The sequence below is a fragment of the Macaca thibetana genome, chromosome 10 (assembly GCF_024542745.1).
Source record: "Macaca thibetana thibetana isolate TM-01 chromosome 10, ASM2454274v1, whole genome shotgun sequence".
NCBI lineage: Eukaryota > Metazoa > Chordata > Mammalia > Primates > Cercopithecidae > Macaca > Macaca thibetana.
This window is the reverse complement of record NC_065587.1, coordinates 31,005,406-31,025,874: the sequence shown is the minus strand read 5'-3', so window position 1 is coordinate 31,025,874 and position 20,469 is coordinate 31,005,406. Positions and strand designations below refer to the sequence as shown.

At 58.4% G+C, this 20,469-nt stretch overlaps 2 protein-coding genes and 1 long non-coding RNA gene across 5 annotated transcripts in view; 1 reads left to right on the top strand and 2 right to left on the bottom strand.

The window, feature by feature from the left end:
• The window catches only part of THAP7 (THAP domain containing 7), a 210,755-nt gene extending 210,042 nt beyond the window's left edge, over positions 1-713 (top strand). For both annotated transcript variants that reach the window (XM_050746282.1, XM_050746283.1), the window contains exon 6: positions 62-713. In XM_050746282.1, the coding sequence (XP_050602239.1) occupies positions 62-614 (553 nt within the window). In that variant the 3' untranslated portion in view covers positions 615-713. The remainder of the gene's footprint in view (positions 1-61) is intronic.
• A 701-nt stretch (positions 714-1,414) lies between these two features.
• Positions 1,415-19,544, bottom strand: LZTR1 (leucine zipper like transcription regulator 1). Of its 2 annotated transcripts, XM_050746073.1 has the most exons (21): positions 19,335-19,544; positions 18,815-18,877; positions 15,725-15,781; positions 13,970-14,049; positions 13,436-13,544; positions 12,063-12,146; positions 11,268-11,325; positions 9,972-10,111; positions 8,691-8,892; positions 8,163-8,318; positions 7,624-7,734; positions 6,776-6,868; positions 6,511-6,606; positions 6,261-6,426; positions 5,803-5,972; positions 5,500-5,656; positions 4,652-4,778; positions 4,412-4,561; positions 3,697-3,802; positions 3,532-3,612; positions 1,415-3,266 (listed from the first exon to the last, which is right to left on the bottom strand). In XM_050746073.1, exons 1-21 carry the CDS (start codon positions 19,532-19,534, stop codon positions 3,150-3,152), a joined length of 2,523 nt encoding a protein of 840 aa, XP_050602030.1. In that variant the 5' UTR covers positions 19,535-19,544; the 3' UTR covers positions 1,415-3,149. The 2 variants fall into 2 exon arrangements, 1 of the variants encoding a protein (XP_050602030.1); XR_007717244.1 differs by lacking the exon at positions 1,415-3,266 and having other exon boundaries at positions 3,697-4,561; positions 5,500-5,611.
• On the bottom strand, positions 10,839-11,261 carry LOC126929806 (uncharacterized). The gene is made up of 3 exons (XR_007717282.1): positions 11,129-11,261; positions 11,018-11,091; positions 10,839-10,980 (listed from the first exon to the last, which is right to left on the bottom strand). It is a non-coding gene; the product is annotated as an uncharacterized LOC126929806 (long non-coding RNA).
• Positions 19,545-20,469: the final 925 nt, after the last annotated feature.

Sequence of the window (20,469 nt, the reverse complement as noted above, 5' to 3'; positions counted from 1 at the left end):
TGGAGTGTGGTCTGGCAAGCCCTCAGCCTAGCCCATCAGTATCTCTTTTCCCCCTTACTAGCTGCTCCGAAGGCCGAGGGCCCACAACTCCATTTTCTCCACCTCCACCTGCTGATGTCACCTGCTTTCCTGTGGAAGAGGCCTCAGCACCTGCCACTTTGCCGGCCTCCCCAGCAGGGAGGCTGGAGCCTGGCCTTAGCAGCCCCTTTTCAGACCTACTGGGCCCCCTGGGTGCCCAGGCAGATGAAGCAGGCTGCAGTGCCCAGCCTTCGCCAGAGCGGCAGCCCTCCCCTCTCGAGCCACGGCCAGTCTCCCCCTCAGCCTATATGCTGCGCCTGCCCCCACCCGCTGGAGCCTACATCCAGAATGAACACAGCTACCAGGTGGGCAGCGCCTTACTCTGGAAGCGACGAGCTGAGGCAGCCCTTGATGCCCTTGACAAGGCCCAGCGCCAGCTGCAAGCCTGCAAGCGGCGGGAGCAGCGGCTGCGGCTGAGACTAACCAAGCTGCAGCAGGAGCGGGCACGGGAGAAGAGGGCACAGGCGGATGCCCGCCAGACTCTGAAGGAGCATGTGCAGGACTTTGCCATGCAGCTGAGCAGCAGCATGGCCTAAGGGAGGTGCCGCTGGACTGACTGAGGGGCTGCCCAGCAAGGCTGCTGCCTCTTCCTCCCTCAGATCCCACCAGGTGCCATAATAAAGCGGATTCTAGACAGAGGGCCTGCTGTATGGCTCAGCTGGGGGCTGGAGCCCCTCTGAGTACTAAGCTTGCTGTCCCAGACAGTGGCTGCAGCTTCCAGAGGGCTCAGTCCAAGCTCTTTGCCAAGGAGAACAGAGAGCCTGGCTGTCACACCTCAGAGCTACTGGTGGCAGACAGCCCTGCTAGTGCAGCTCCATGCCCCACAGGGTTCTCTGAAGCTCCAGGTGCTCTTTCCATAGGATCTGAAACAGCCCTGACCTAAACCAGCCAGCCCCTTTGAGAACACTTCTGAAACCCAGTCAAGATTCGCTTCTCAAGCAGGGGCATGACAGGCTTCTGTCCACAGGCCCCATCAGCCTGGTGGGTAAGCAGGGCAACCCTCTCCCCGTCCCCCTTCACTACCATCTCTATTCGAAAAACAGGGACGACGATGACAGTCATCAGCCTCCTGGGGCATGTCAGCAGGTAGTGAAGCCCCAACAAGCTAGCCCCTGGAAATCTAGGAAGAGGTGGCTAGAACTTGGGAGACAAGCCCTCAGGTCCTGGCCTCGGCATCCTTTTCCTTCAACTCCCAGAACCTGGAAGGCCTTGCTGCAGCTGTAATTCTCCAACAGCTCTGTGTGTGGGGTGACTCACTGCAAGCATGGCCTCTCCCTGCCAAGGAGCACAACGGAATTCATTTTACTCCCAGAAACTGCCACACAATTTTGTAAAATTTGCTTTTTAGGGCCTTTGGCATATAATTTCATTTATTCATATAAGTCAAGAAGAGACAGTTGAGGGTTTAGCGACAAGGGTCAGCATAGAGCAGGGTTTGCAGACTAGTTCAAGGAGGCTTCTGGGCTGACCTGTCCAGGAGAGGGATTTGGAGGAGGCTGCCCTGTGGGTGTGGCAGGAGCCACATGTGGAAACTGGGTAGGTGGCTCTGTGGCCCCACTCTGAGTGAATGCACCTGGCCCACATGGCTGGCTGCCCCAGCCTGCACTCCACTTCCAGGTGCTGACATTTACCTCCTAGCCATGGTCCTGGGCCTGCTGTGTCATCACTGCATGGGCCTCCTGGCTCAGCCTCTGCCCTAGCTCCTGCTCGCTCCTCTCTTGTTCCCAGCTCATCTTGAACCAGGCCACTTCCTAGCCTGCAGGCTGCCTATGGATCTGTTCCTGTTAGCTAAGCAACTTGCCACTCAAGGCCCCCTTCCACCTGCATACAGCCAGAGGAGAGCAGGTCACTTCCCTAAGGTGAGTTGTGGCTTCATGGCAGCCATGACAAAAAAGGGGTCCTGGAATCCTCTTCCCAATAAGGGAGCACTGGTTCCCCAGCATCAGAGTGGATTCACATGGGGCCCTCACTAGGGCGAGAGGGCAGCCTGCCTTCTACAGGAGCCAAGACCACAGTGCAGGGGCAAGGCAGGGCAGAAGGGGCAGGAGCCCACCCCAGGCCTCCAGGATTCCCCTGGGAGGGGCCAGCCTGGATGCCTTCATAGCCCTTCTCCCTAGTGTGACTGGGTGACCCCAGGTGGGGGCAGTTGACAGCATGGATAGAGACAGGTAAGACCAACTGACCTACATCTGGGGATCTGCTAAGCCATGGGCTCCAGAGCCAGTCCTCGGCTGCAGGAGGGCCGAGGGGCTGAGGCCAGCAGTGTTGGCTGGGCCAGCAAGGTGTGTGTGGTAGGTAGCACTGCTGTGGCTTTAATGGAGGCTTGTCTGTGACAGAATACTCAGCAAGGGACATGCAGGACTTGGCTGGCTTCGTCCCGGCTGAGCCCTGACATGCACACAGGTGGACTGGGATCCTTCAGCCCCTGTGAAAACCAGGCCTGGCCCAGCACGACTGACCTGGGAGCTGACCTCAGGGCCCTTACTCCAAAATTCACCTCAAGTCAGGTGAGACCCACACATCATGGGTCCACACTCACAAGTTCCAGGTGGGAAAAGGAGCCCCTTACATGGATCTCAGTGAGGGTGGGCGGGACAGGAGCAGCCCAGGCAGATTCCATGGTGCAGCGCAAGTCTGCTAAGCCTCCCGCATGTTGGAGGAGCCTTGGTGACAGGCCCCAGTGCCTGGGTCTACAACACACCCAGGCCATAGGAGCCAGGCCAAGCACCACTGGGTGGGAGGCCCAAGGTCTCTCCCCACTTCCGGGTGGTGAGCCCATTACTGAGCCGTGGCCTCACATCCACATCACATCAGGAGAGGGTGATGACAGGGGAGGGGGTCTGCTTCATCATCTGCTATCATCTGCTCTCTGTGGGACCTGTGTCTTCAGTGAATTGAGGAGATTGGGGCCCCACATCCCCTCAGCTCTCTTTGGAGGCTCTGGGCACCCCGACCCCCGGCCTGGCAGGTGCACCCACTCTGCCATAGGCAGACGCATAGCCAGTAGTCTTCTCAGTGGGCAGGGCAGGCAGGCACGGCAATTCTTCACAATGGGCAGGCGCCACAGGGCCTCAGATGTCGGCGCCCAGCTCTGCACACTGCTTGTCTGAGATGTGGGAGGCCAGGGAGTCTATGATGTCCAGCAGCAGCTGTTGGCTCAGCGACCGCAGCGTGGGCAGCTTGGAGACCTGCAAGGCAAGCAGGCCGGAAGGAGATGGGACCAGATCCACATCAGGGCCATGGTGGGCAGTGGAGCCCTCTGGGGCCCACGCTGCTCGGGGCTCAGGCTAGTCCCAAGGATGAAGCAAGGTGCAGCCAGTGGTGGGCTGCTCTGCTCGCTCACCCCCAGGACCCACCACTGCAGGGGACCACAGAGCCTGGGCACCCCTCCCTGCCTGGGCGTGCCCACTGCTGAGGGGAAGCAAGTCCTGAAGGGGAGGCCAGAGCCCTGACCTTGGTGAACTGGTGCACGATGATGTGCAGGCAGTGCCGCTTCATGTCCAGCGCCTGCGTTTTGTCGGCTGCCTCCAGGATCTGTAATGGCAGGGACCTTGAGGCGCTGCGCCTTTCACCCACTCAGTGGGAGCTGCAGCCGTGGGCACAGGGCTGGGGGGCTACCTGCAGTACGTTCTGCACCGTCACATTCATCTCCAGGTTCTGCTTGCAGTACGCCTGCAGCCGGTTGTTGTAGAAGCCGTAGTAGTAGGGGGCCGCAAACAAGTAGCTGGGGCCTGGTTAAGGAGCTGACCAAAGGAAGCTGGTCCGCCCACACCCTCCCAGGGAAGGACAGGGAGGGGCGCAGGTGGAGCCCCAAGCCCACCAGGGGCCAGACTCCAATCCAGCCCACACGCCAGCATGCTCTCTAAATGGATTCTGAACTACTCAGTGGGTCAAAGGCCCCACTGAGGATCCAAATACCATGAATCCCCTCCCCAGAAAAATACTGTCTGCACATCTGCAGCGCAATTCCATGGCCTTGCAAGCCTAACAGGCATCGTGACCCTCCATGTTTGGACCCCTACTGAAGTGACATAAGAGGAGTAGTTCCATGTCTGTGCTCAACTGTCACACAAAACAATGACCCACCCCATCCTCTGGGCAGTTGTGAGGGTCAGGAACCCACTGGTTCCTCCTGGCTGCAAACCCCTCCCTGCCAGCTGCCAACTGCTTTGGAGAGCACCTGGCCCAGCTCCAGGCACCAGCAAATCCTCTGGAGGGAGGCGCTGGGCCCAGATCGCCTAGCTGGGGCAGGAAAGCGGGCCTCAAAGCCACCCGAGGTGGGTGCCAGGACCCCTTGGTGGGGACCTGGGAGTTCCTTGGGGAGTGAGGATGCAGCGAGTCTTCGGGCGGCATGTTGACCTCGCCGTAGTAGATGTAGCGCAGCATGGACTCAAAGGCCTGCCTGCTGGGCACCATCTCCCCGATGGAGATGTTCACCTGCCCGTCCTCGGGCATGAAGGACCGGAACATGGCTTCAAAGTAGCTGTAGACAATGAGCGGCAGGCACCCGGCTGTCAGCAGAACGAAGACACCATCCAGGCCCACCCTTCCCTCCCGTCCAGCCCCCACCCACCTGGAGCGGGCGGCCAGGATAGCCTTGTGGGCTGGCCGTGGGTGCCCATCCAGCAACAGCGTGATGTCACAGAACTCTGCGCCCGCCCCCTCCAGGTATGCCTTCATGTCCTGGATCAGAGATGTGCCTGGGGGTGGGAGGGACCCTGAGCAGGTACAGCCTGGGATTCTGGCCTTGGGGCGCCATGGCACTATCTTCCTGCACATCTGCCCACGTTGCCGCTCTGAACAAAACTTCACCCAGGCAGAAGGCTTCACTCTGGCCCTGAGGCACCATCAGCCACATTCTGTCCTCCCTCAGCGCCCTGGCCAACTCGAGCACTATGCCGAACACACAGCCCAGCACCCAGCGTCTCATCTTCCACCCAGCCTGCTGTGCCCCCTTCGCTGCCCTCATGATCAAGCCCCTCCAGGCCCACTGCATGGCCTCTGGTGCCGGCAGATGTCACCAAGAGCCAGCAACTGGGGTCAGCACGACCCCCAAGGAGAGCTGGGGGAATGAAGGGGCCTGTGACATTACAAGCAAAGAGAAGTCCAGTGACTGATCACTGTGACCCTGGGCCATCAGACCTGACATCCCAGCCCAAAAGAGGTACCCATGTCCACCCCCAGAAATTGGCTCAGGAAATCTCAGCTCACCAGGACACAGCCCACTGTGGCAAGCCCCATGGGTTGGGGGCTTCTGCCTCCATCTGTTTCTGCCCTGTACCCAGGAGAGCACTCTGGGGTCCCATGGCACCCACCCCCACCCCGAGGGCCTGGCAGGTGCTCTCCATGGCTCCCAAGTCTCCTGCCACAGATGAACACCATCCCTCCCAGCCCCGAGGGAAGGGGAACGGGGCTCCCTACCAATGTCCACTGGCTGGTCCGAGGGAGTGCGAGGGGGTGGCTGCTGCTTCCGCCGCACAATCTCCACGATCAGCGGCGAGGAGAGGCGCTCGAACTCCTTCATCATGATCACCTGGTTGAAGTGGGACTCCTTCACCACGAAGTTCAGGCAGTGCTCCTGGGGCAGACAGGCACAGGCGGGCAGGCAGGCAGGGTCAAGCCAGGGTCCCAGGCTGGGCGAGGGGCTCACAGTGGTGGGCAGGGAGGGGGCCAAAGCCTGAGCACACCCCATCTGACCCCAATCGTGCTGACCCCACCCCACACCTTGAGTTGGCTCAGCTGCAGCCGGGCGGCACTCTCGCACACGACCAGCACGTTCTGCAGGTCCACGGAGGCCTCGATGTACTGGCGGCACAGCTGCTCCAGGCGGCACAACTGGAAGCTCAGTGCCAATTTGTACACATCCATGATGAGCAGCACATCCTCCACGTGGCCTGCGACCCAGAGCCCCCGAGTCTCAGGGCGCCGGAGAGGGGAGGGCGGGGCACAGGGCACAGGGCTCTCCGCATGGAAGAGTGTGGGTTGGGGCCACTAGGTAGGAGCAAGGCCTCGGGGGACTCAGATGGTATCCAGTGGCAGTGATCATGGGTAATGAGGGTGACCTGCAGCCTCTGAGCCTCAGGGGGCCCATCAGTAAGGCAGGGCTGGCAGCACCCACCTTTTGGCTCTGCGGCCCGCACCCCAGCCCACACCAATCCTGCTCCACCCCCACCCAGGCGGACCTTTCCGTGGGTATTTGATCTTGTCGGTGTAAAGGAACTGCATGAGCACCTCGAAGGGCCGGGCCTCGGCCTCCCGGATGGCCACGTGCAGCAGGGGCGGCCGGGTCCCACCAGCAGCCACGCCGGGGGCCTCCCTGGGAACTGAGGCGGCCTCCTGCTCCAGCTTCTGTGGGGAGAAGGGAGCTCACGGGCACCCCAGTGGACAACAGGCATGGCTGCCAGGTCCGGGCGGGGCGGTTAGGCACCTCACCTGGGCCAGCCGCTCCCGTGCCTGCGTGATCTTCCTGCGAAGCCAGCGGCTCCGCGCTGTGACAATGGCTACATGGCCCTGCACGCACTCCTCCTTCTGCACAAAGAATAATGCACTGGCAGAGGGCATGGGACCCTCGCCCCAGTGAACAGAGACCCAGCCGGCCAGGGTCAGCACCACCACGCCAGCAGCTGTTTTTCTGAGGGGCGAAGTTCCCACTACCCGGGCACAGCAGGCAGAGCAGGGTGCAAGGACAGGCACTCACCTCACCCAGCACGAACTCCACGTCGCAGAACTGGCGGCTCTCCCACAGCCGCCCGTAGTCCTCGTGCAGCGTGCATTTAGGATAACAGGAGAACTGCAAGAGGGGCCCAGTGACGCTAGATGTTGAGGATGGCAGAGTGGCCCCAGTGTGGCTGCGCAGGCTGACCCTGAGGTCCCCACCTGGCCCATGCTGACCCTCAGGGCCCAGAAGGCAGGTGGGCCTGGCTGAGGAGAGAAAGCCGCCGCCACCCCACCCTGAAAATACAGCCTGGCTCCAGCCTCGGCACCTGCAACTGTCCACGGCCAGTTCCACAGCAGGAAAGGGCTCCCCTGCCTCTTGCCTTCAGCTGGGGCCCAGGCCTCAGCAGAGCTCTGCCGTCTCCACTCTGCCTGGACCTGCGTCCTCACACTGGCCCCCACCAGCACCACCCCAATCTCCTCTAGGAAGCCGGCCCTGACCTCACTGTGGCTGTGAGTCCCTGCCCTGACCACCTGTTCCTCCAGGCCTGGGAAGGGGCTGTCAGCACAAGCCACTGTCAGCCCTGGCTGCCCTGGGCCAGGCTGTGATGCCTGTGAGGCTCTGGTGCTGAGCCTAGCTTGGCCGGGTTCCCTCCACTGACTCTGCTGTGAGCCCCAGTGCCATCCGCCTGCCCCACTGCACGGAGGCTGCCCACTTTAGTGCCACCTCAGCCCACCCTCAGCCCACAGGGCTCCTCCCAAGGATTCCATCCCGCCAGGTGTGGCCCTGGCAATGGCCTGGATATGCCCCGCGCCCCCGACTTGGCCTCAGTTTCCCATCACAGGGGATCCGTCCACCCAGCCGTTCCTACAGGCCCACAGGCCCCACACCTGGAACCTGTACATCTCCCCGCTGCGGATGTTGTTGTCCACCGTGCCCCCGAAGATGTACATGGCGTCCGAGATGACAGCAGCCGCGTGGAAGAGCCTCCCGCTGGGCAGCTGGGGGACAAGAAGGCAGGGTGGAATGGGGGGCAGAGCCTCCACAGTGGGGCTGGTGCAGCCAGGTAAGGGCAAGGACGCGGCACCTCATGGCCATGAAGGGCCAGGGGGCAGGGTCCCCAAGGGAGGAGGGCCCCTGGGTGCAACCACAGACACAGGCGGGACCTGAATACCCATGTAGTCGAGTGAGGCATGACGGGCCATGGGGACCCTCAGAGTGGGTGGGGCACTCGGGCCAGTGTGTGGCACCCATCCCAGAAAGCTGCAGCCTGGCCAGCAGGGTGAGGGCTCCTGGCCCTGCACCTCCTTTGGAGTGTGACCCCAAGCGAGTATTTCTCTGGGCCTCAGTCTCCCCATGTGTGAGAGCGGTTGATCACAGGACCTGCTTCAGGAGGTGATGGAGTCTTAATGAGGGTCCCAGCCTGTACCTCCGAGGCGGGCTGGGCGGGCTGCTTGGCTGAGGTGGTGCCAAAGTCCAGGCCGAACACATCTCGGGACTTCTTGAAGCCGCCTCGCTCCTCAAAGGGCAGGGTGGGCACCTCCTCGGAAGCACAGGCTCGCTCGGGCACTTCAGCCCCACCGACCTGAGGAGGAGAGACACGTGGGCATGAGATCAGTTGGCAAGGGCCAGGTAGGTGCCCAGAGACCCCCACCATCCTGGCCTTGAGAGCGGGTTCGGAAAGAAGGAAGAGCCGCATGCCTGTGGGCTTCCCAGGAAAGGTCTGCAGCACGGCAGCCCCATGCAGCCATGACGGGGTGTGAAGCGTTAACCACCTGCAGGCTGTGGGGTGAAGCTGGGGCTGGAGGCTGGGGCAGGTGTCCAGGGCTGAGGCCCAGGTGTCCTGGCCTTGCTCCTGGTAGCTGTCTGGAACCCCAAGTGGCCCCAAAGCTGTGAGGAGCTGGGGAGAAGGTGGGAGCAGGGTAGGAGCCACTGGTGTCCAGCCGGCAGCCCTCACCTCGCTGTCGGAGCTGGGCTGGACGACCTCCCAGGTCTGGAAGTCCACGTCATAGCAGTGCAGCTCATTGGGCAGCGTGTTATCGGCCGCACCCCCAAACACATAGAGGTGGCGGTCAAAGGCCACCATGGTATGCCCGTAGCGCCGCTGCGGGGGTGGTGGGGAACCCCGGAGCAGGTGTTCAGTTGGGATGCGTGTCCACCTGAGGGTACACGACAGTGAACCAATGCTGGGACAGGGGCTCCTGCTCACCCTCGGGGCCTCCCCACAGCAGGCCCTCACTGGGAGGTCCCCCTGCAGCCCCTACGGTGACTAGCCCAGGGTCCAGAGGGAGGCCTAGACACCTGCGCTGAGCACCCCTCGCCCCATCCAGCACTGGCACCAGCCCTGCCTGGTTCCATGTGGCCCACCGTGGGGTCCTGCCGGAGCTCCCCTGTCTCCCCATGGAGCAGGCAGCAGTGATGGGCAGGAGGGTGGCATCTGACCCGCCAGGCAGTCCTGCTCTCTGGGGAGTGAAGTTGTGCAGAGACCATTGCACATCTTCATGCTGCCCAGTCAGACCATCCCCACAGCTGAGTCCCCATCCTGGGAGCTGCCTGCACCCTACATCCTGATGCTGCTCCAGCACCTTCCACCTCCCAGGCTTCCCAGTACCTCCCAGCAAGTCCCCTCTTTTGCTAAGTTAGTTGAAGACTTCAGAACAGATCCTGGCCTGGCAGGGCTATGCCATCTGGCTCCTTGCTAAGCCCCCGGCCCTCGACAGGTTCCCTCGTCCTGGGGCACCCTGCCCATCCTCCCACGCATCCGTGGCCTCCAGGGAAGCTCCCAAGTCCCTTCCCAAACCCTCTGTACCTGCAGCTCACACTCCTTGTGCCCTCTCCTGCAGCCTCATTGCAGGGTCAAGGGCTGGCCAGCAGCCAGGGGCAGCATGGGCCAGACCTCTGGGGACCTGCAGGCCCCTCTGGTCTTCTGCCATCATTTGAGATCTATGCAGGGCACGTTTGTTACTGGTGGCACTGACCAAGCCATTCACGGGGAAGGGGATGTCCTTCATAGTCAGAGGGAGGCCTAGTCAGGGGCCTCTTTGCCAGGCCCTATCTTGCTAAACTGTAGCCATATCCTGGGGACCTGCACATCCCTGCTCCAGGCTGGAACCTCCTGCTGTTTGCAGAGCTCAGAAGGATGGTTACTATGGCCACCAGGTGCAGGGGGCGTCCTTCACATTCAAGGATTCGGGGGCACTGACTATCTTCCCTCCACCCCACTGGCCAGAGTACTCACGTCTTGTCCTTGAATTCAAACTGGAAGAGGTTGTTGGTTATCTTGGCTCCGCTTTGCCCGGAGAACACAAACATCTTGTCCCGGCACACGGCCACGGGAAAGTTGCAGCAAGACGGGGGGATCTCACCACTCTGGGCCACCTGCATGGGGGAGAGAACAGCTCAGCCCTGGCCTCCCAGGGCCCACTCACATTTCACCACGCTCAAGACTGCTGAGATGGGACTGCTTTTATTCTTGAAACTTCCCCAGATGAGGGTTCACAGATTCATTTGTCTTCGAGCAGCACATAGCCCTGTCTCCTCCACTTCAGGGGGCCCAGTTGTGAACAGCTAGGGCTAAAATCGTCAGGGTTAAATCAGCAGCGGCTAAACCCATATGTTTTTCATGCCCAGAAGACTGAGAAAAAAAAAATTTTTTTTTAATGAATAAATAAATAAATTCCATGTTTCTAAAGGGGAAAGCAATCCCAGGGGGAGTTTCAGGGAGCAGAACACTAGATAGCAGACTGCCCTCACTGCATTGAAATAAAGGGTGGATTAAAGCAAAACCACATCCCTCACACACGTGGCGCTCTGCCCATCTAAAACACCAAGGCTCGAATCACTGCGCAGCCACAGTGAGGAACTGGTCATGAAGGCCTGCGGGTCACCAGGGAGGAGAGCGAGGCTCAGGTCAAGGCTGGGCTTTGCAAGGGGAAGAAAGCAGCCTCGACCCCCAGCCTGGCTCTGCCTGCCTCCCACCTCCCTCCACCTGCACCCTGGCTCCCTGCGCCCCTCACCTCCTCCACCTGCACCCTGGCTCCCTGCGCCCCTCACCTCCTCCACCTGCACCCTGGCTCCCTGCGGCCCTCACCTCCTCCACCTGCACCCTGGCTCCCTGCGCCCCTCACCTCCTCCACCTGCACCCTGGCTCCCTGCGCCCCTCACCTCCTCCACCTGCACCCTGGCTCCCTGCGCCCCTCACCTCCTCCACCTGCACCCTGGCTCCCTGCGCCCCTCACCTCCTCCACCTGCACCCTGGCTCCCTGCGGCCCTCACCTCCTCCACCTGCACCCTGGCTCCCTGCGCCCCTCACCTCCTCCACCTGCACCCTGGCTCCCTGCGCCCCTCACCTCCTCCACCTGCACCCTGGCTCCCTGCGGCCCTCACCTCCTCCACCTGCACCCTGGCTCCCTGCGCCCCTCACCTCCTCCACCTGCACCCTGGCTCCCTGCGCCCCTCACCTCCTCCACCTGCACCCTGGCTCCCTGCGCCCCTCACCTCCTCCACCTGCACCCTGGCTCCCGGTGCCCCTCACCTCCTCCCAGCAGGTGAGCTCTCGGTCCTGGAGGCCAATTGTCCACATGTCATTCAACCTGTATTAGGACAGACCAGTGAGGACCCCTTGGGTCTGGCTGTCAGGGTGGGCCAGTCCTGGCTGGAAGGGATGGCTGAAGGGAGGACCCCCACCCCCACACAGGGTAGGGGACTTGTGCGGCCAGGAGGCGGGAACTTCTGTGTGGGGTGGCAGGCACTGCCTCAAATCCCTGCCATGCTGGGTCCCCTGCCCGGCCCAGACAGAACAAGTACTCTCATGCATGACATTGGGGCAGTGTGGCAGGCCAGCTGTGTCCCTCCTGGGTGGGGAGAGGACACAGATATCACAGACACCACCATCATCACTGCATTGTTAGGAGTTTCTATGATGCTGAAGTTTTGGGAAACCAGCACATGCTACTTTTGTAATCACAAAAAGAGAGCAAAGCCAACTTTCTAAAATAAGGAGGAAAAGGCCTTTGGCCTGGGCAAGAACCAGGGCTGGGCCTGAGCCTGGGCACCGCCCATCCGCCCACCGACTCAGCCCTGCACGGCGACTCCTGGCTGAGGATCCTCACCCGAGCAACTGAGGTAGCCATGGGGCTCCACCCAGTGGTCCTCACCTCCATCTGCCCATCCTCCTCTTTCCCTGTCCCCCTCCCAAGAAACCCCTGGACAGTGACACTCAAAATCTACTAGGCAGAGCTCTCCCAGCCTAAGCCCTCAAATGCCAGGATGGCCTCCTCCGGTCTCAGTGCAGTCGGAGGTGGGGTGCAAAGGCCGGACCACCACCCACCTGGCATTGCCGTCATAGCCAGCAAAGATCCACAGCTTGTCACTGTACACCGTGGCCCCGTGGGCCGACCTAGCCACTGGCAACCTGAAGTGTGAGGGAAGAGGGGAGGGAGTGAGGCCGCCCAGCACAGACCTGAGCCTCGCAGTCCCATACGGTCAGTGCAGGGGCCACAGCCAGGCTGCATGGCCACATCCGCCCGACGCTGGGGCTTCAGGGCCTCCACAAGGCACTAGGAATAAGCAACAGCCTCAGAGGCCGACTGGAGGCTTGAAGAGGAATTCAGACAGCCACAGAGGCACAGAACCTTCTCCCAGGTGCCACCAAAATATCAAAGGGGGTACTCAAAAAGCAGGACCCCAGAAGCGCCATCAGCAGTACATTGGGTCTTTTTTTTTTTTTTGAGACGGAGTCTCGCTCTGCCGCCCAGGCTGGAGTGCAGTGGCCGGATCTCAGCTCACTGCAAGCTCCGCCTCCCGGGTTTACGCCATTCTCCTGCCTCAGCCTCCCGAGTAGCTGGGACTACAGGCGCCCGCCACCTCACCCGGCTAGTTTTTTGTATTTTTTAGTAGAGACGGGGTTTCACCGTGTTAGCCAGGATGGTCTCGATCTCCTGACCTCGTGATCCACCCGTCTCGGCCTCCCAAAGTGCTGGGATTACAGGCTTGAGCCACCGCGCCCAGCCCATTGGGTCTTTTAAAAAAATTTTTTTTTTTTTTTTTTTTTTTTGAGACGGAGTCTCGCTCTGTCGCCCAGGCTGGAGTGCAGTGGCTGGATCTCAGCTCACTGCAAGCTCCGCCTCCCAGGTTTATGCCATTCTCCTGCCTCAGCCTCCCGAGTAGCTGGGACTACAGGCGCCCGCCACCTCGCCCGGCTAGTTTTTTGTATTTTTTAGTAGAGATGGGGTTTCACCGTGCTAGCCAGGATGGTCTCGATCTCCTGACCTCGTGATCCGCCCATCTCGGCCTCCCAAAGTGCTGGGATTACAGGCGTGAGCCACCGCGCCCAGCCTAAAAAATTTGTTTGTGACAAGGTCTTGCTCCATCTTCCAGGCTGGAGTGCAGTGAGGCATGCATGGTTCACTGCAGCCTTGAACTCCTGGGCTCAAGTGATCTTCCCGCTTCAGCTTCTCAAAGTGCTAGGACTACAGGCGTGCGCCACCACGCCCGGCCCATTTGGGTCTCTTCTGAAAGGAGGGAATCTAAAAGCTGGTAGCAGACCATGCACAGCTGCACTGGGGGATATTCCACCAACCCTAAGCTCCCCGCTACTGTGTGCCCTCAGGGTCCTCATCTGGGAGGCAACAGGGCACAGATCCCAGATCCAATGCCACCCAGAACCCCGCCTGTCCCAAATGTTTCTGCAGAGTTTCTCACCGTCCTTCAATTTTCCACTCCGTCCACTGGCCAGTTGCAAACTTGTATTCAAAGAGGTCATTTTTATTCTTCAAGTTAGAATTGGAATAAATGTCCCCAGTGTAACCCCCTGAGTAAAGAGAGTGAGAACCTGTCAAACCCAAAGGCAGTCTTGAAGATTTAAAACCCTGGAAGGTGGACCAGAATCTGGCCCCACTGAACATGCATAAGCCAGGACTCCCTCCACAAGCCCTAGAAGGACCTACTGCCCGCCTGCTTCCGTGCTGGGCTCTGGGGACGCAGAGATGAGCGGGACACTGTTCCCAGCCACAGCCCAGCAACACCGAAAGACACCCAACCCTGTGAGTTCAGGGCTGTTAGGGCAAGGGGTCCCAGATCCAGCGCAGAATTCAGAGGACTGGCAGACAAAGCCGAGGGTGAACAGAGAGCCCCTGCTGTATACAGCACGAGCACAAAGGCCCCGGCCTGCAGAAGGGCAGGGTGTCTGTGGGCCTCGGGGGCGACACAGCCCCTGGGAGGCAAGAGGCTGCTTACCAAAGACAAACATGCTGCTCCCATAGACGACAGCCGAGTGGTGGTAACGGGGGGCCGGCGGGGTCCCAGTGGTAAAGGCCCTGGGGTTGCACAGAGGTGGTGAGAGTCAGCGGCCGTCACCCATGAGGTCCACACCCTCACAGGGTGGCCCTGCATCCCTGTGTTGCCTTTCTTGTTTTTTTTTTTTTTGAGACAGTCTCACTCTGTCACCCAGGCTGGAGTACAGTGGCGCCATCTCGGCTCAACCTCCGCCTCCTGGGTTCAAGCAATTGTCCCGCCTCAGCATCCTGAATAGCTGGGATTACAGGCACCCGCCATCATGCCCAGCTAGTTTTTTGTATTTTTGTAGAAACGGAATTTCACCATGTTGGCCAGGCTGGTCTTGAACTTCTGACCTCAGGTGATCCGCCCGCCTCGGCCTCCCAAAGTGCTGGGATTACAGGCGTGAGCCACCGCGCCCGGCTACGTTTCATTTTTGTATTTTGAAGGTGACACCTGTCTCATCATAGAAACTTAAAAAAAAAAAACACCTCACCAATAAGGAAAAAACGAAATAGGCACTAAAGCTCATGCAAATTCCCATGACCAGAAAACCTCTGGCAACACCTTGAGGTCTTCCCTGCACCCCTCTCCTATGCATACTTAGGCTTCCATGGAATTTTTTAAAATGGAATCAAGTGGTAGATATTTTGTAAATTGCTTATTCAACTCACAGAATGTGACCAGGTCCTCATGCTACTTCAGGACCATCCATACTCCTGCTCTCAGCAGCAGTGCAGCGTCTTACAGCATGGGGTCCATCAATTTCATTTAATACCTATCTATCTAACCATCATCTACCTACCTACCTATCATCTATCATCTAATCTATCTATATAATCTATCTATCCATCATCTATCTCCCTGTCATCTATCGTCTGTCATCTACCCATCATCCATCTATCTATCTATCTATCTATCTATCTATCTATCTATCTATCTAATCTAATCTATCATCTGTCTACCTATCATCTATCATCTGTCTGTTGATCTGTCATCTATCAACTATCCACTATTTACGTCATCTATCTAATCTACCTATCATCTAGCTATCTACCTATTATCTATCTCTCTGTCTATCTATCATCTCTCTTTCTGTCTTTCTATCTATCTATCATATGTCTATCTTTCTAGACGGGGTCTCACTTTGTTGCCCAGCTGGTCTTGAACTCCTAGCCTCAAGGGAGCTTCCCTCCTCAGCTTCTCAAAGCATTGGGATTACAGGCATGGGCCCCTGTGCCCTGCCTTTACATTTTATGTACTGAATTCAAAATCCATTTACACTGCTGACCTGGGGCTGCTCTTTTTCTGAGTTTTATAGTTAAGCAATTTTTGACAAATAATTGCGAAGCCTTCGGAATGATTTTTAAAATTAATTTTTAACTACTAGCTATCTTACAAAATCACATATGAGAGAAATGACATAGCAACTTCTGTACCCACACTAGCAGCAGCTTCGGGGTAGAGGTGGGCGCCCGGAAGAGAGCCGCCCTGTGTGCCCAGCTTGGCAGCCGCAGGTGCTGGGCAACTATTTCATCTCCTCAGCCCTGACAGGGTGGCTCTGGGTGTGGCATCCCTGGGGCCATGGTTGTCTCCTCCTGGAAACTTCTTTCCAGCTTCCCATGATGAGAGAGACTCTGCTAGCAACTGGGACCCAGAACTGTGCCACTGTGTTCTAGGAGGAAAGGCACAGCCCTGGAGCACGGGGCCACCCACCTGCACCAGGAGCAGTCTTTCACATCGAACCGCAGGAGGTCATTGAGCATGGTCTTCCTGAAAGGCAGTCGGAAGAGAGGGTGGCATTAGCCAGGTCTGCTCTGCAGGACCCCCAGAGATGGGTACTGCATGTAGCCAGGGTAGAGGAGGGGGCTGTTTTGGGCTGGGTCACTAACACAGCCAGGCAACCAGCTGATGCCCAAGAGTGGTGACCACAAAGGAGGCTCCCCAACTGACATGGGCACCAGGGCTGCCACACAGGCAGCCACCAGCCTGCCTGGGGTCAGGACCAAAGCATGAATGTGGCCACCAGGAGCCCAACCAGCAGGCACAAAATGGCCCAAAGGCCAGAGTCACCCTCACACCTCACCCTAGCCTCCAGAACCCCTATTCACACGTCCCAATCCCCTTCTTCTGAGGCTGTACCCCACAATGCAAGCACTTGCCCATGCTTCATGGGAGGCCCTTTACTTCTCTCTGATCTTCCTGCCACTGCTTTAAAAAAAAAAATAGAGTCAATGCGCTGGGCTCAGTGGCTCGTGCCTGTAATCCCAGCACTTTGGGAGGCCGAGGTGGGTGGATCACTTGAGGTCAGGAGTTCAAGACCAACCTGGCCAACATGGTGAAACCCCCATCTCTACTAAAAATACAAAAAATTAGCCTGGCGTGGTGGCAGGCGCCTGTGATCCCAGCTACTGGGGAGGCTGAGGCAGACTCGCTTGAACCCGGGAGTCGGAGCTTGCAATGAGCCAAGATGGCGCCACTGCACTCCAGCCTGGGCAATAGACCAAGACTCCGTCTCAAAAAAAAAAAAAAAATAGAAACGAAGTCTTGCTTTCCTGCCTAGGCTTATCTTGAATGCCTGGCCTCAAGCGATCTTCCTACCTCAGCCTCCCAAAGTGCTGGGATTACAGGTGTGAGCTACCGCACCTGGCCCCTGCCATTTCTTTATTGCAAAAGCCAATGTAATAATCATGTTAAAGATACAATTAAATAGAAAACAAATTCACTGGTCATTGGACCACCTAATACAACCAGTTGGCATATTACTACCCAGCCCTTGGGAAGAAGGGCAAACTGACAGGAGCCCAGCACCCCTCACGCCCAGCCTGTGCTGGGTGCCTCCTGCACCGTCTTAGTCTGCACCAGCGGGTGCATCTGTGAAATGGATGTGAGATACCTAGTGGTTCAAAGGCTGTGTCTGAGGCCATGCAGCCAGGAAGCCAGGAGCCTAGAAGCTGGTGGTGACTGTGATATCGCCCCTCCCTCCCTCACTTGCCCCACGTGCTGCAGGAGGCCATCTTTCTTTGTACTCAGTCTTTATAAAGTTAAGACTAGAGTGAGACAAATTTGTATCCTATTTCTTTGTCACACGGCAGCAAAAATGTTTCTGCTTATTGCTACACAGTTGTCACACAAACTACCTGTTACGGACATTCTTGAGGATGAAGGTCCCCCATTTCCCACCTGCTGCCTTGTACTGGACACCAAAGCCTTTTCTGGTTTGGAGGGTTCTCATTAAGGCTCCAGTAAACGCCTGTGGGTAGGCATCTCTTCTTTATTTCATTCCTTCATTTGACAAACATTTATTGAGTTTTCTTTTACAATAGTAAAAGGAGCACAGGCCCTGCCTTGACTGAACAGATGGATAATAACCAACATCTGTGTGCCTCAGGAACAAATGAAGATGGTAAGAGGGATGGAGGGGAAGTAATGGTCTCTAGTTGGTCCAGATGACCAAGGAAGGCCTCAGTCACAAGAAGCATCAGAGGAGGGGCAGGAAGGTAGGAGGAGAGAATGGGCAGTGCAAGGGCCTGAGCAAAGGGGCGCTTGGTACAATCCAAACATAGCAAGGCAGCCAGTGCAGCCCCAGCGCAGTGAGAGACTGAGGGCAGAGGAGCAGCAGACTCTCATGAAGACTTGGGCTTTTACTCAGAGAGGCAGGGAGGCATCACAGGAGGATGAGCCAAGGAGGAACACACTCTGACTTGCATATGTAAATGGACCCCACTGGCTACTCCTGGGGAAAGAGAGTGGGAGGAAGGCAGGCTTGAAGCCAGGGGACCATGCCCAAGGAGGCTCTTTTGCCCAGTCTGCGGATCCTGGTGGGGTTCAGACTACCCCACCATCCTCAAGCCAGCCCCCCAGGGAGGCCTGCAGGACCAAGGCTGCAGAGCCAATAAGAAGCCAGCTCTATATCTGGCCGGGCACGGTGGCTCAAGCCTGTAATCCCAGCACTTTGGGAGGCCGAGACGGGTGGATCACGAGGTCAGGAGATGGAGACCATCCTGGCTAACACGGTGAAACCCCGTCTCTACTAAAAAAATACAAAAAAAACTAGCCAGGCGAGGTGGCTGGCGCCTGTAGTCCCAGCTACTCGGGAGGCTGAGGCAGGAGAATGGCGTGAACCTGGGAGGCGGAGCTTGCAGTGAGCTGAGATCCGGCCACGGCACTCCAGCCTGGGTGACAGAGCGAGACTCCGTCTCAAAAAAAAAAAAAAAAGAAGCCAGATCTTCCAGGGCTTCATGCCAGGTCCTGGGGCTGAGAGGCAGGAATAGGACAACTGGTCATGTGCAAATACTCCACCCTCTGCATAAGGAAACCAGCCACAACTTAACTGGAGACAGTTTATGTGAAAGGAGGTGTGCCCACCAACAAAACATCATGTTGTTGCCTGAATGTTTGCAGCAATGTGGGAAAACCCTCACAAAAAGTGAAAAATGCATGAAATAAATAAAACTGTGTCCTCCATACCGGATGAGGCCCAGGGAAAGAAAAGTGCCTGGCAGGGCTGGCCGCAAGAGTGGTTGTGTTTCTTTCAAGGCTGCGTCTACTCAGAAGAGGGACAGTTCCACATACTGAGCAAGTGCCACCCACTGGAAGCTGTGCTGAGGATCATGAGTGCAAGATCTCATTTAATCCTCACCACGACCAGGGAGGTGAGTGCAAGGAATCTCACAGATGGGGAAACTGAAGCTTAGAGGCACTAGCTAACATCTGAAAGGACAGTAATGGAGCTGGGCAGGCCCAGTCCCTGACCACAGTACTTCTCCCTACCTGGTCCAAACACTGATGCTCAGACTCACTCACCCATTGTCTCCACCAAATACATAAATGGCATCTTTATAGGCCACCACTGTGTGCTTGCTGCGCCTGGAAAGAAAGGAGTGGAGGGCGGTAAGGACAGGACCCTCCTGGGGGGCACCTAAGGAATGGGACTAAGCAGGAGAGCTGCCACAGAAGTTAGATATCACCTCTCAACTGCTAGGATCGATCATCTTCTAAGATAACACCAATCACCCTGCAAGTGAGGACCCCTGACACGGCTCCAGGACTTTCTGGACTCCTCACCCCACCTCAGAGCACCTGGGACCCCAGCTCAATATCCACAAACACAACTTAGTTCTAGTATTCTGTCCCAGGTCATCGGGCTCTGGGACTCCCTCGGAACCCTCTCTCCCCTGCCCTGAACAGCGTCCTGTACAGCACCATCCCCCTCATTACCAGATCCTACCCCAGGACACCACGCACCGGCCTCGCCCTGGACCCCGCCCTGGGACTCTCGCAGATCGCCCTTCCTGTCCTCAGGACCCCATGAAGCCCACCGTACCGGGCACCCACGAACTCGTCGCAGGGCGGGAGGCGCCGCCAGCGATGCACTGTTTCGAAGGGCCCGAAGTTGAGCGTCAGGTACTCGACACTGTCCGAGCAGCTGTGATCGAAGTCCACGCTAGGGGCTACCTTGGACCGCGCGCCGCCTGCCAGGGCCCCGGGCCCAATCTGGCCCCCGGTGCTGCCCGGTCCAGCCATCCCGGGTCCACGCCTGATCGGCCGCGCTGTCCGCAGAACTTGCGGCCACCGCCCCGGGCCGCCTGGAGGAACCACATTTCCCGGCGAGCCCTGCGCTGACAGCTCGGCACTTCCGGCCAGCGCCGCGCTTGCGCCCTTCCGCTCTTCCCGACAAGCCTAGCGCTTGCCAAGACACCGCGGGCGAGTGTTGGATCCAGTTGGGGACGGCGCAGCAAGCGTGGGACTCTCTGGGGAGCGTTTCAGGCTATGTACTGGCGCCAGGTTGTCCCTTCCAGTGAATGCAGTGTCTCGTCCCTAACCCCGTCGCGACTGCTCTTCCCGGCGCCTCCCAGGCCCACGAAGCCCGAAGACCCGCGGCTGGCTCGCAGTTCCCAGCATGCCTTGTATCTGCGCATGGCTCCGGCCTGGATCGTCTGCCGCTGCCGGGACTCCCCAAGGAGGGTTCCGGGCTCGCAGCGGCCTCTGCAGGCGCTCAACGCTCCCTTTCCCGCTAGCGCCCCCAGCCCTGACTCCCTGCATCTCCCCTCTCTCCTTGGTGTTCTTACTGACTGAGAGACAGCCCGGCGATGAGCCTCTGGATTCTCATTCCTACTTAGCAGGGCCTCAGCTGCGTCACCTCGGACACTGGGATTGAGAATGCTCCAGCTATGAAAAGCATGGGGTCTGTCTCAGGACACAACTACCACAACCCTAAGTGGGCAAATGCCCCAAAGTGTCAAGCATGAGCCACCTCCGAAGGAGCATTTACTATCTTAAGACCTTTGGGCTTGTCCCTTCTACCTGGAATACCCTTCCTTCGAAATTCAGAGCCAAAAGCAAAAAGCGTTCGCTGATCGCAGAGAGGGAGAGGGATGTGGGAGGGCGTGGGGCGCAGAATTAGTTGCTACCTCCTTTGGGAGTTCACAGGCCAAATTTCCTTGGTGTGGCACCTAGCA

Excerpts from the sequence above, each read along its gene's own strand:
- LZTR1 (XM_050746073.1), bottom strand. The coding sequence starts at position 19,534 with ATGGCTGGACCGGGCAGCACCGGGGGCCAGATTGGGCCCGGGGCCCTG. Across the intron at positions 14,050-15,724 it reads AAAGACTGCTCCTGGTGCAG|GGCCTTTACCACTGGGACCC; the intron begins GTGGGTGGCCCC and ends GTGCAACCCCAG. Across the intron at positions 3,267-3,531 it reads TCGTGCACCAGTTCACCAAG|GTCTCCAAGCTGCCCACGCT; the intron begins GTCAGGGCTCTG and ends CTTGCCTTGCAG.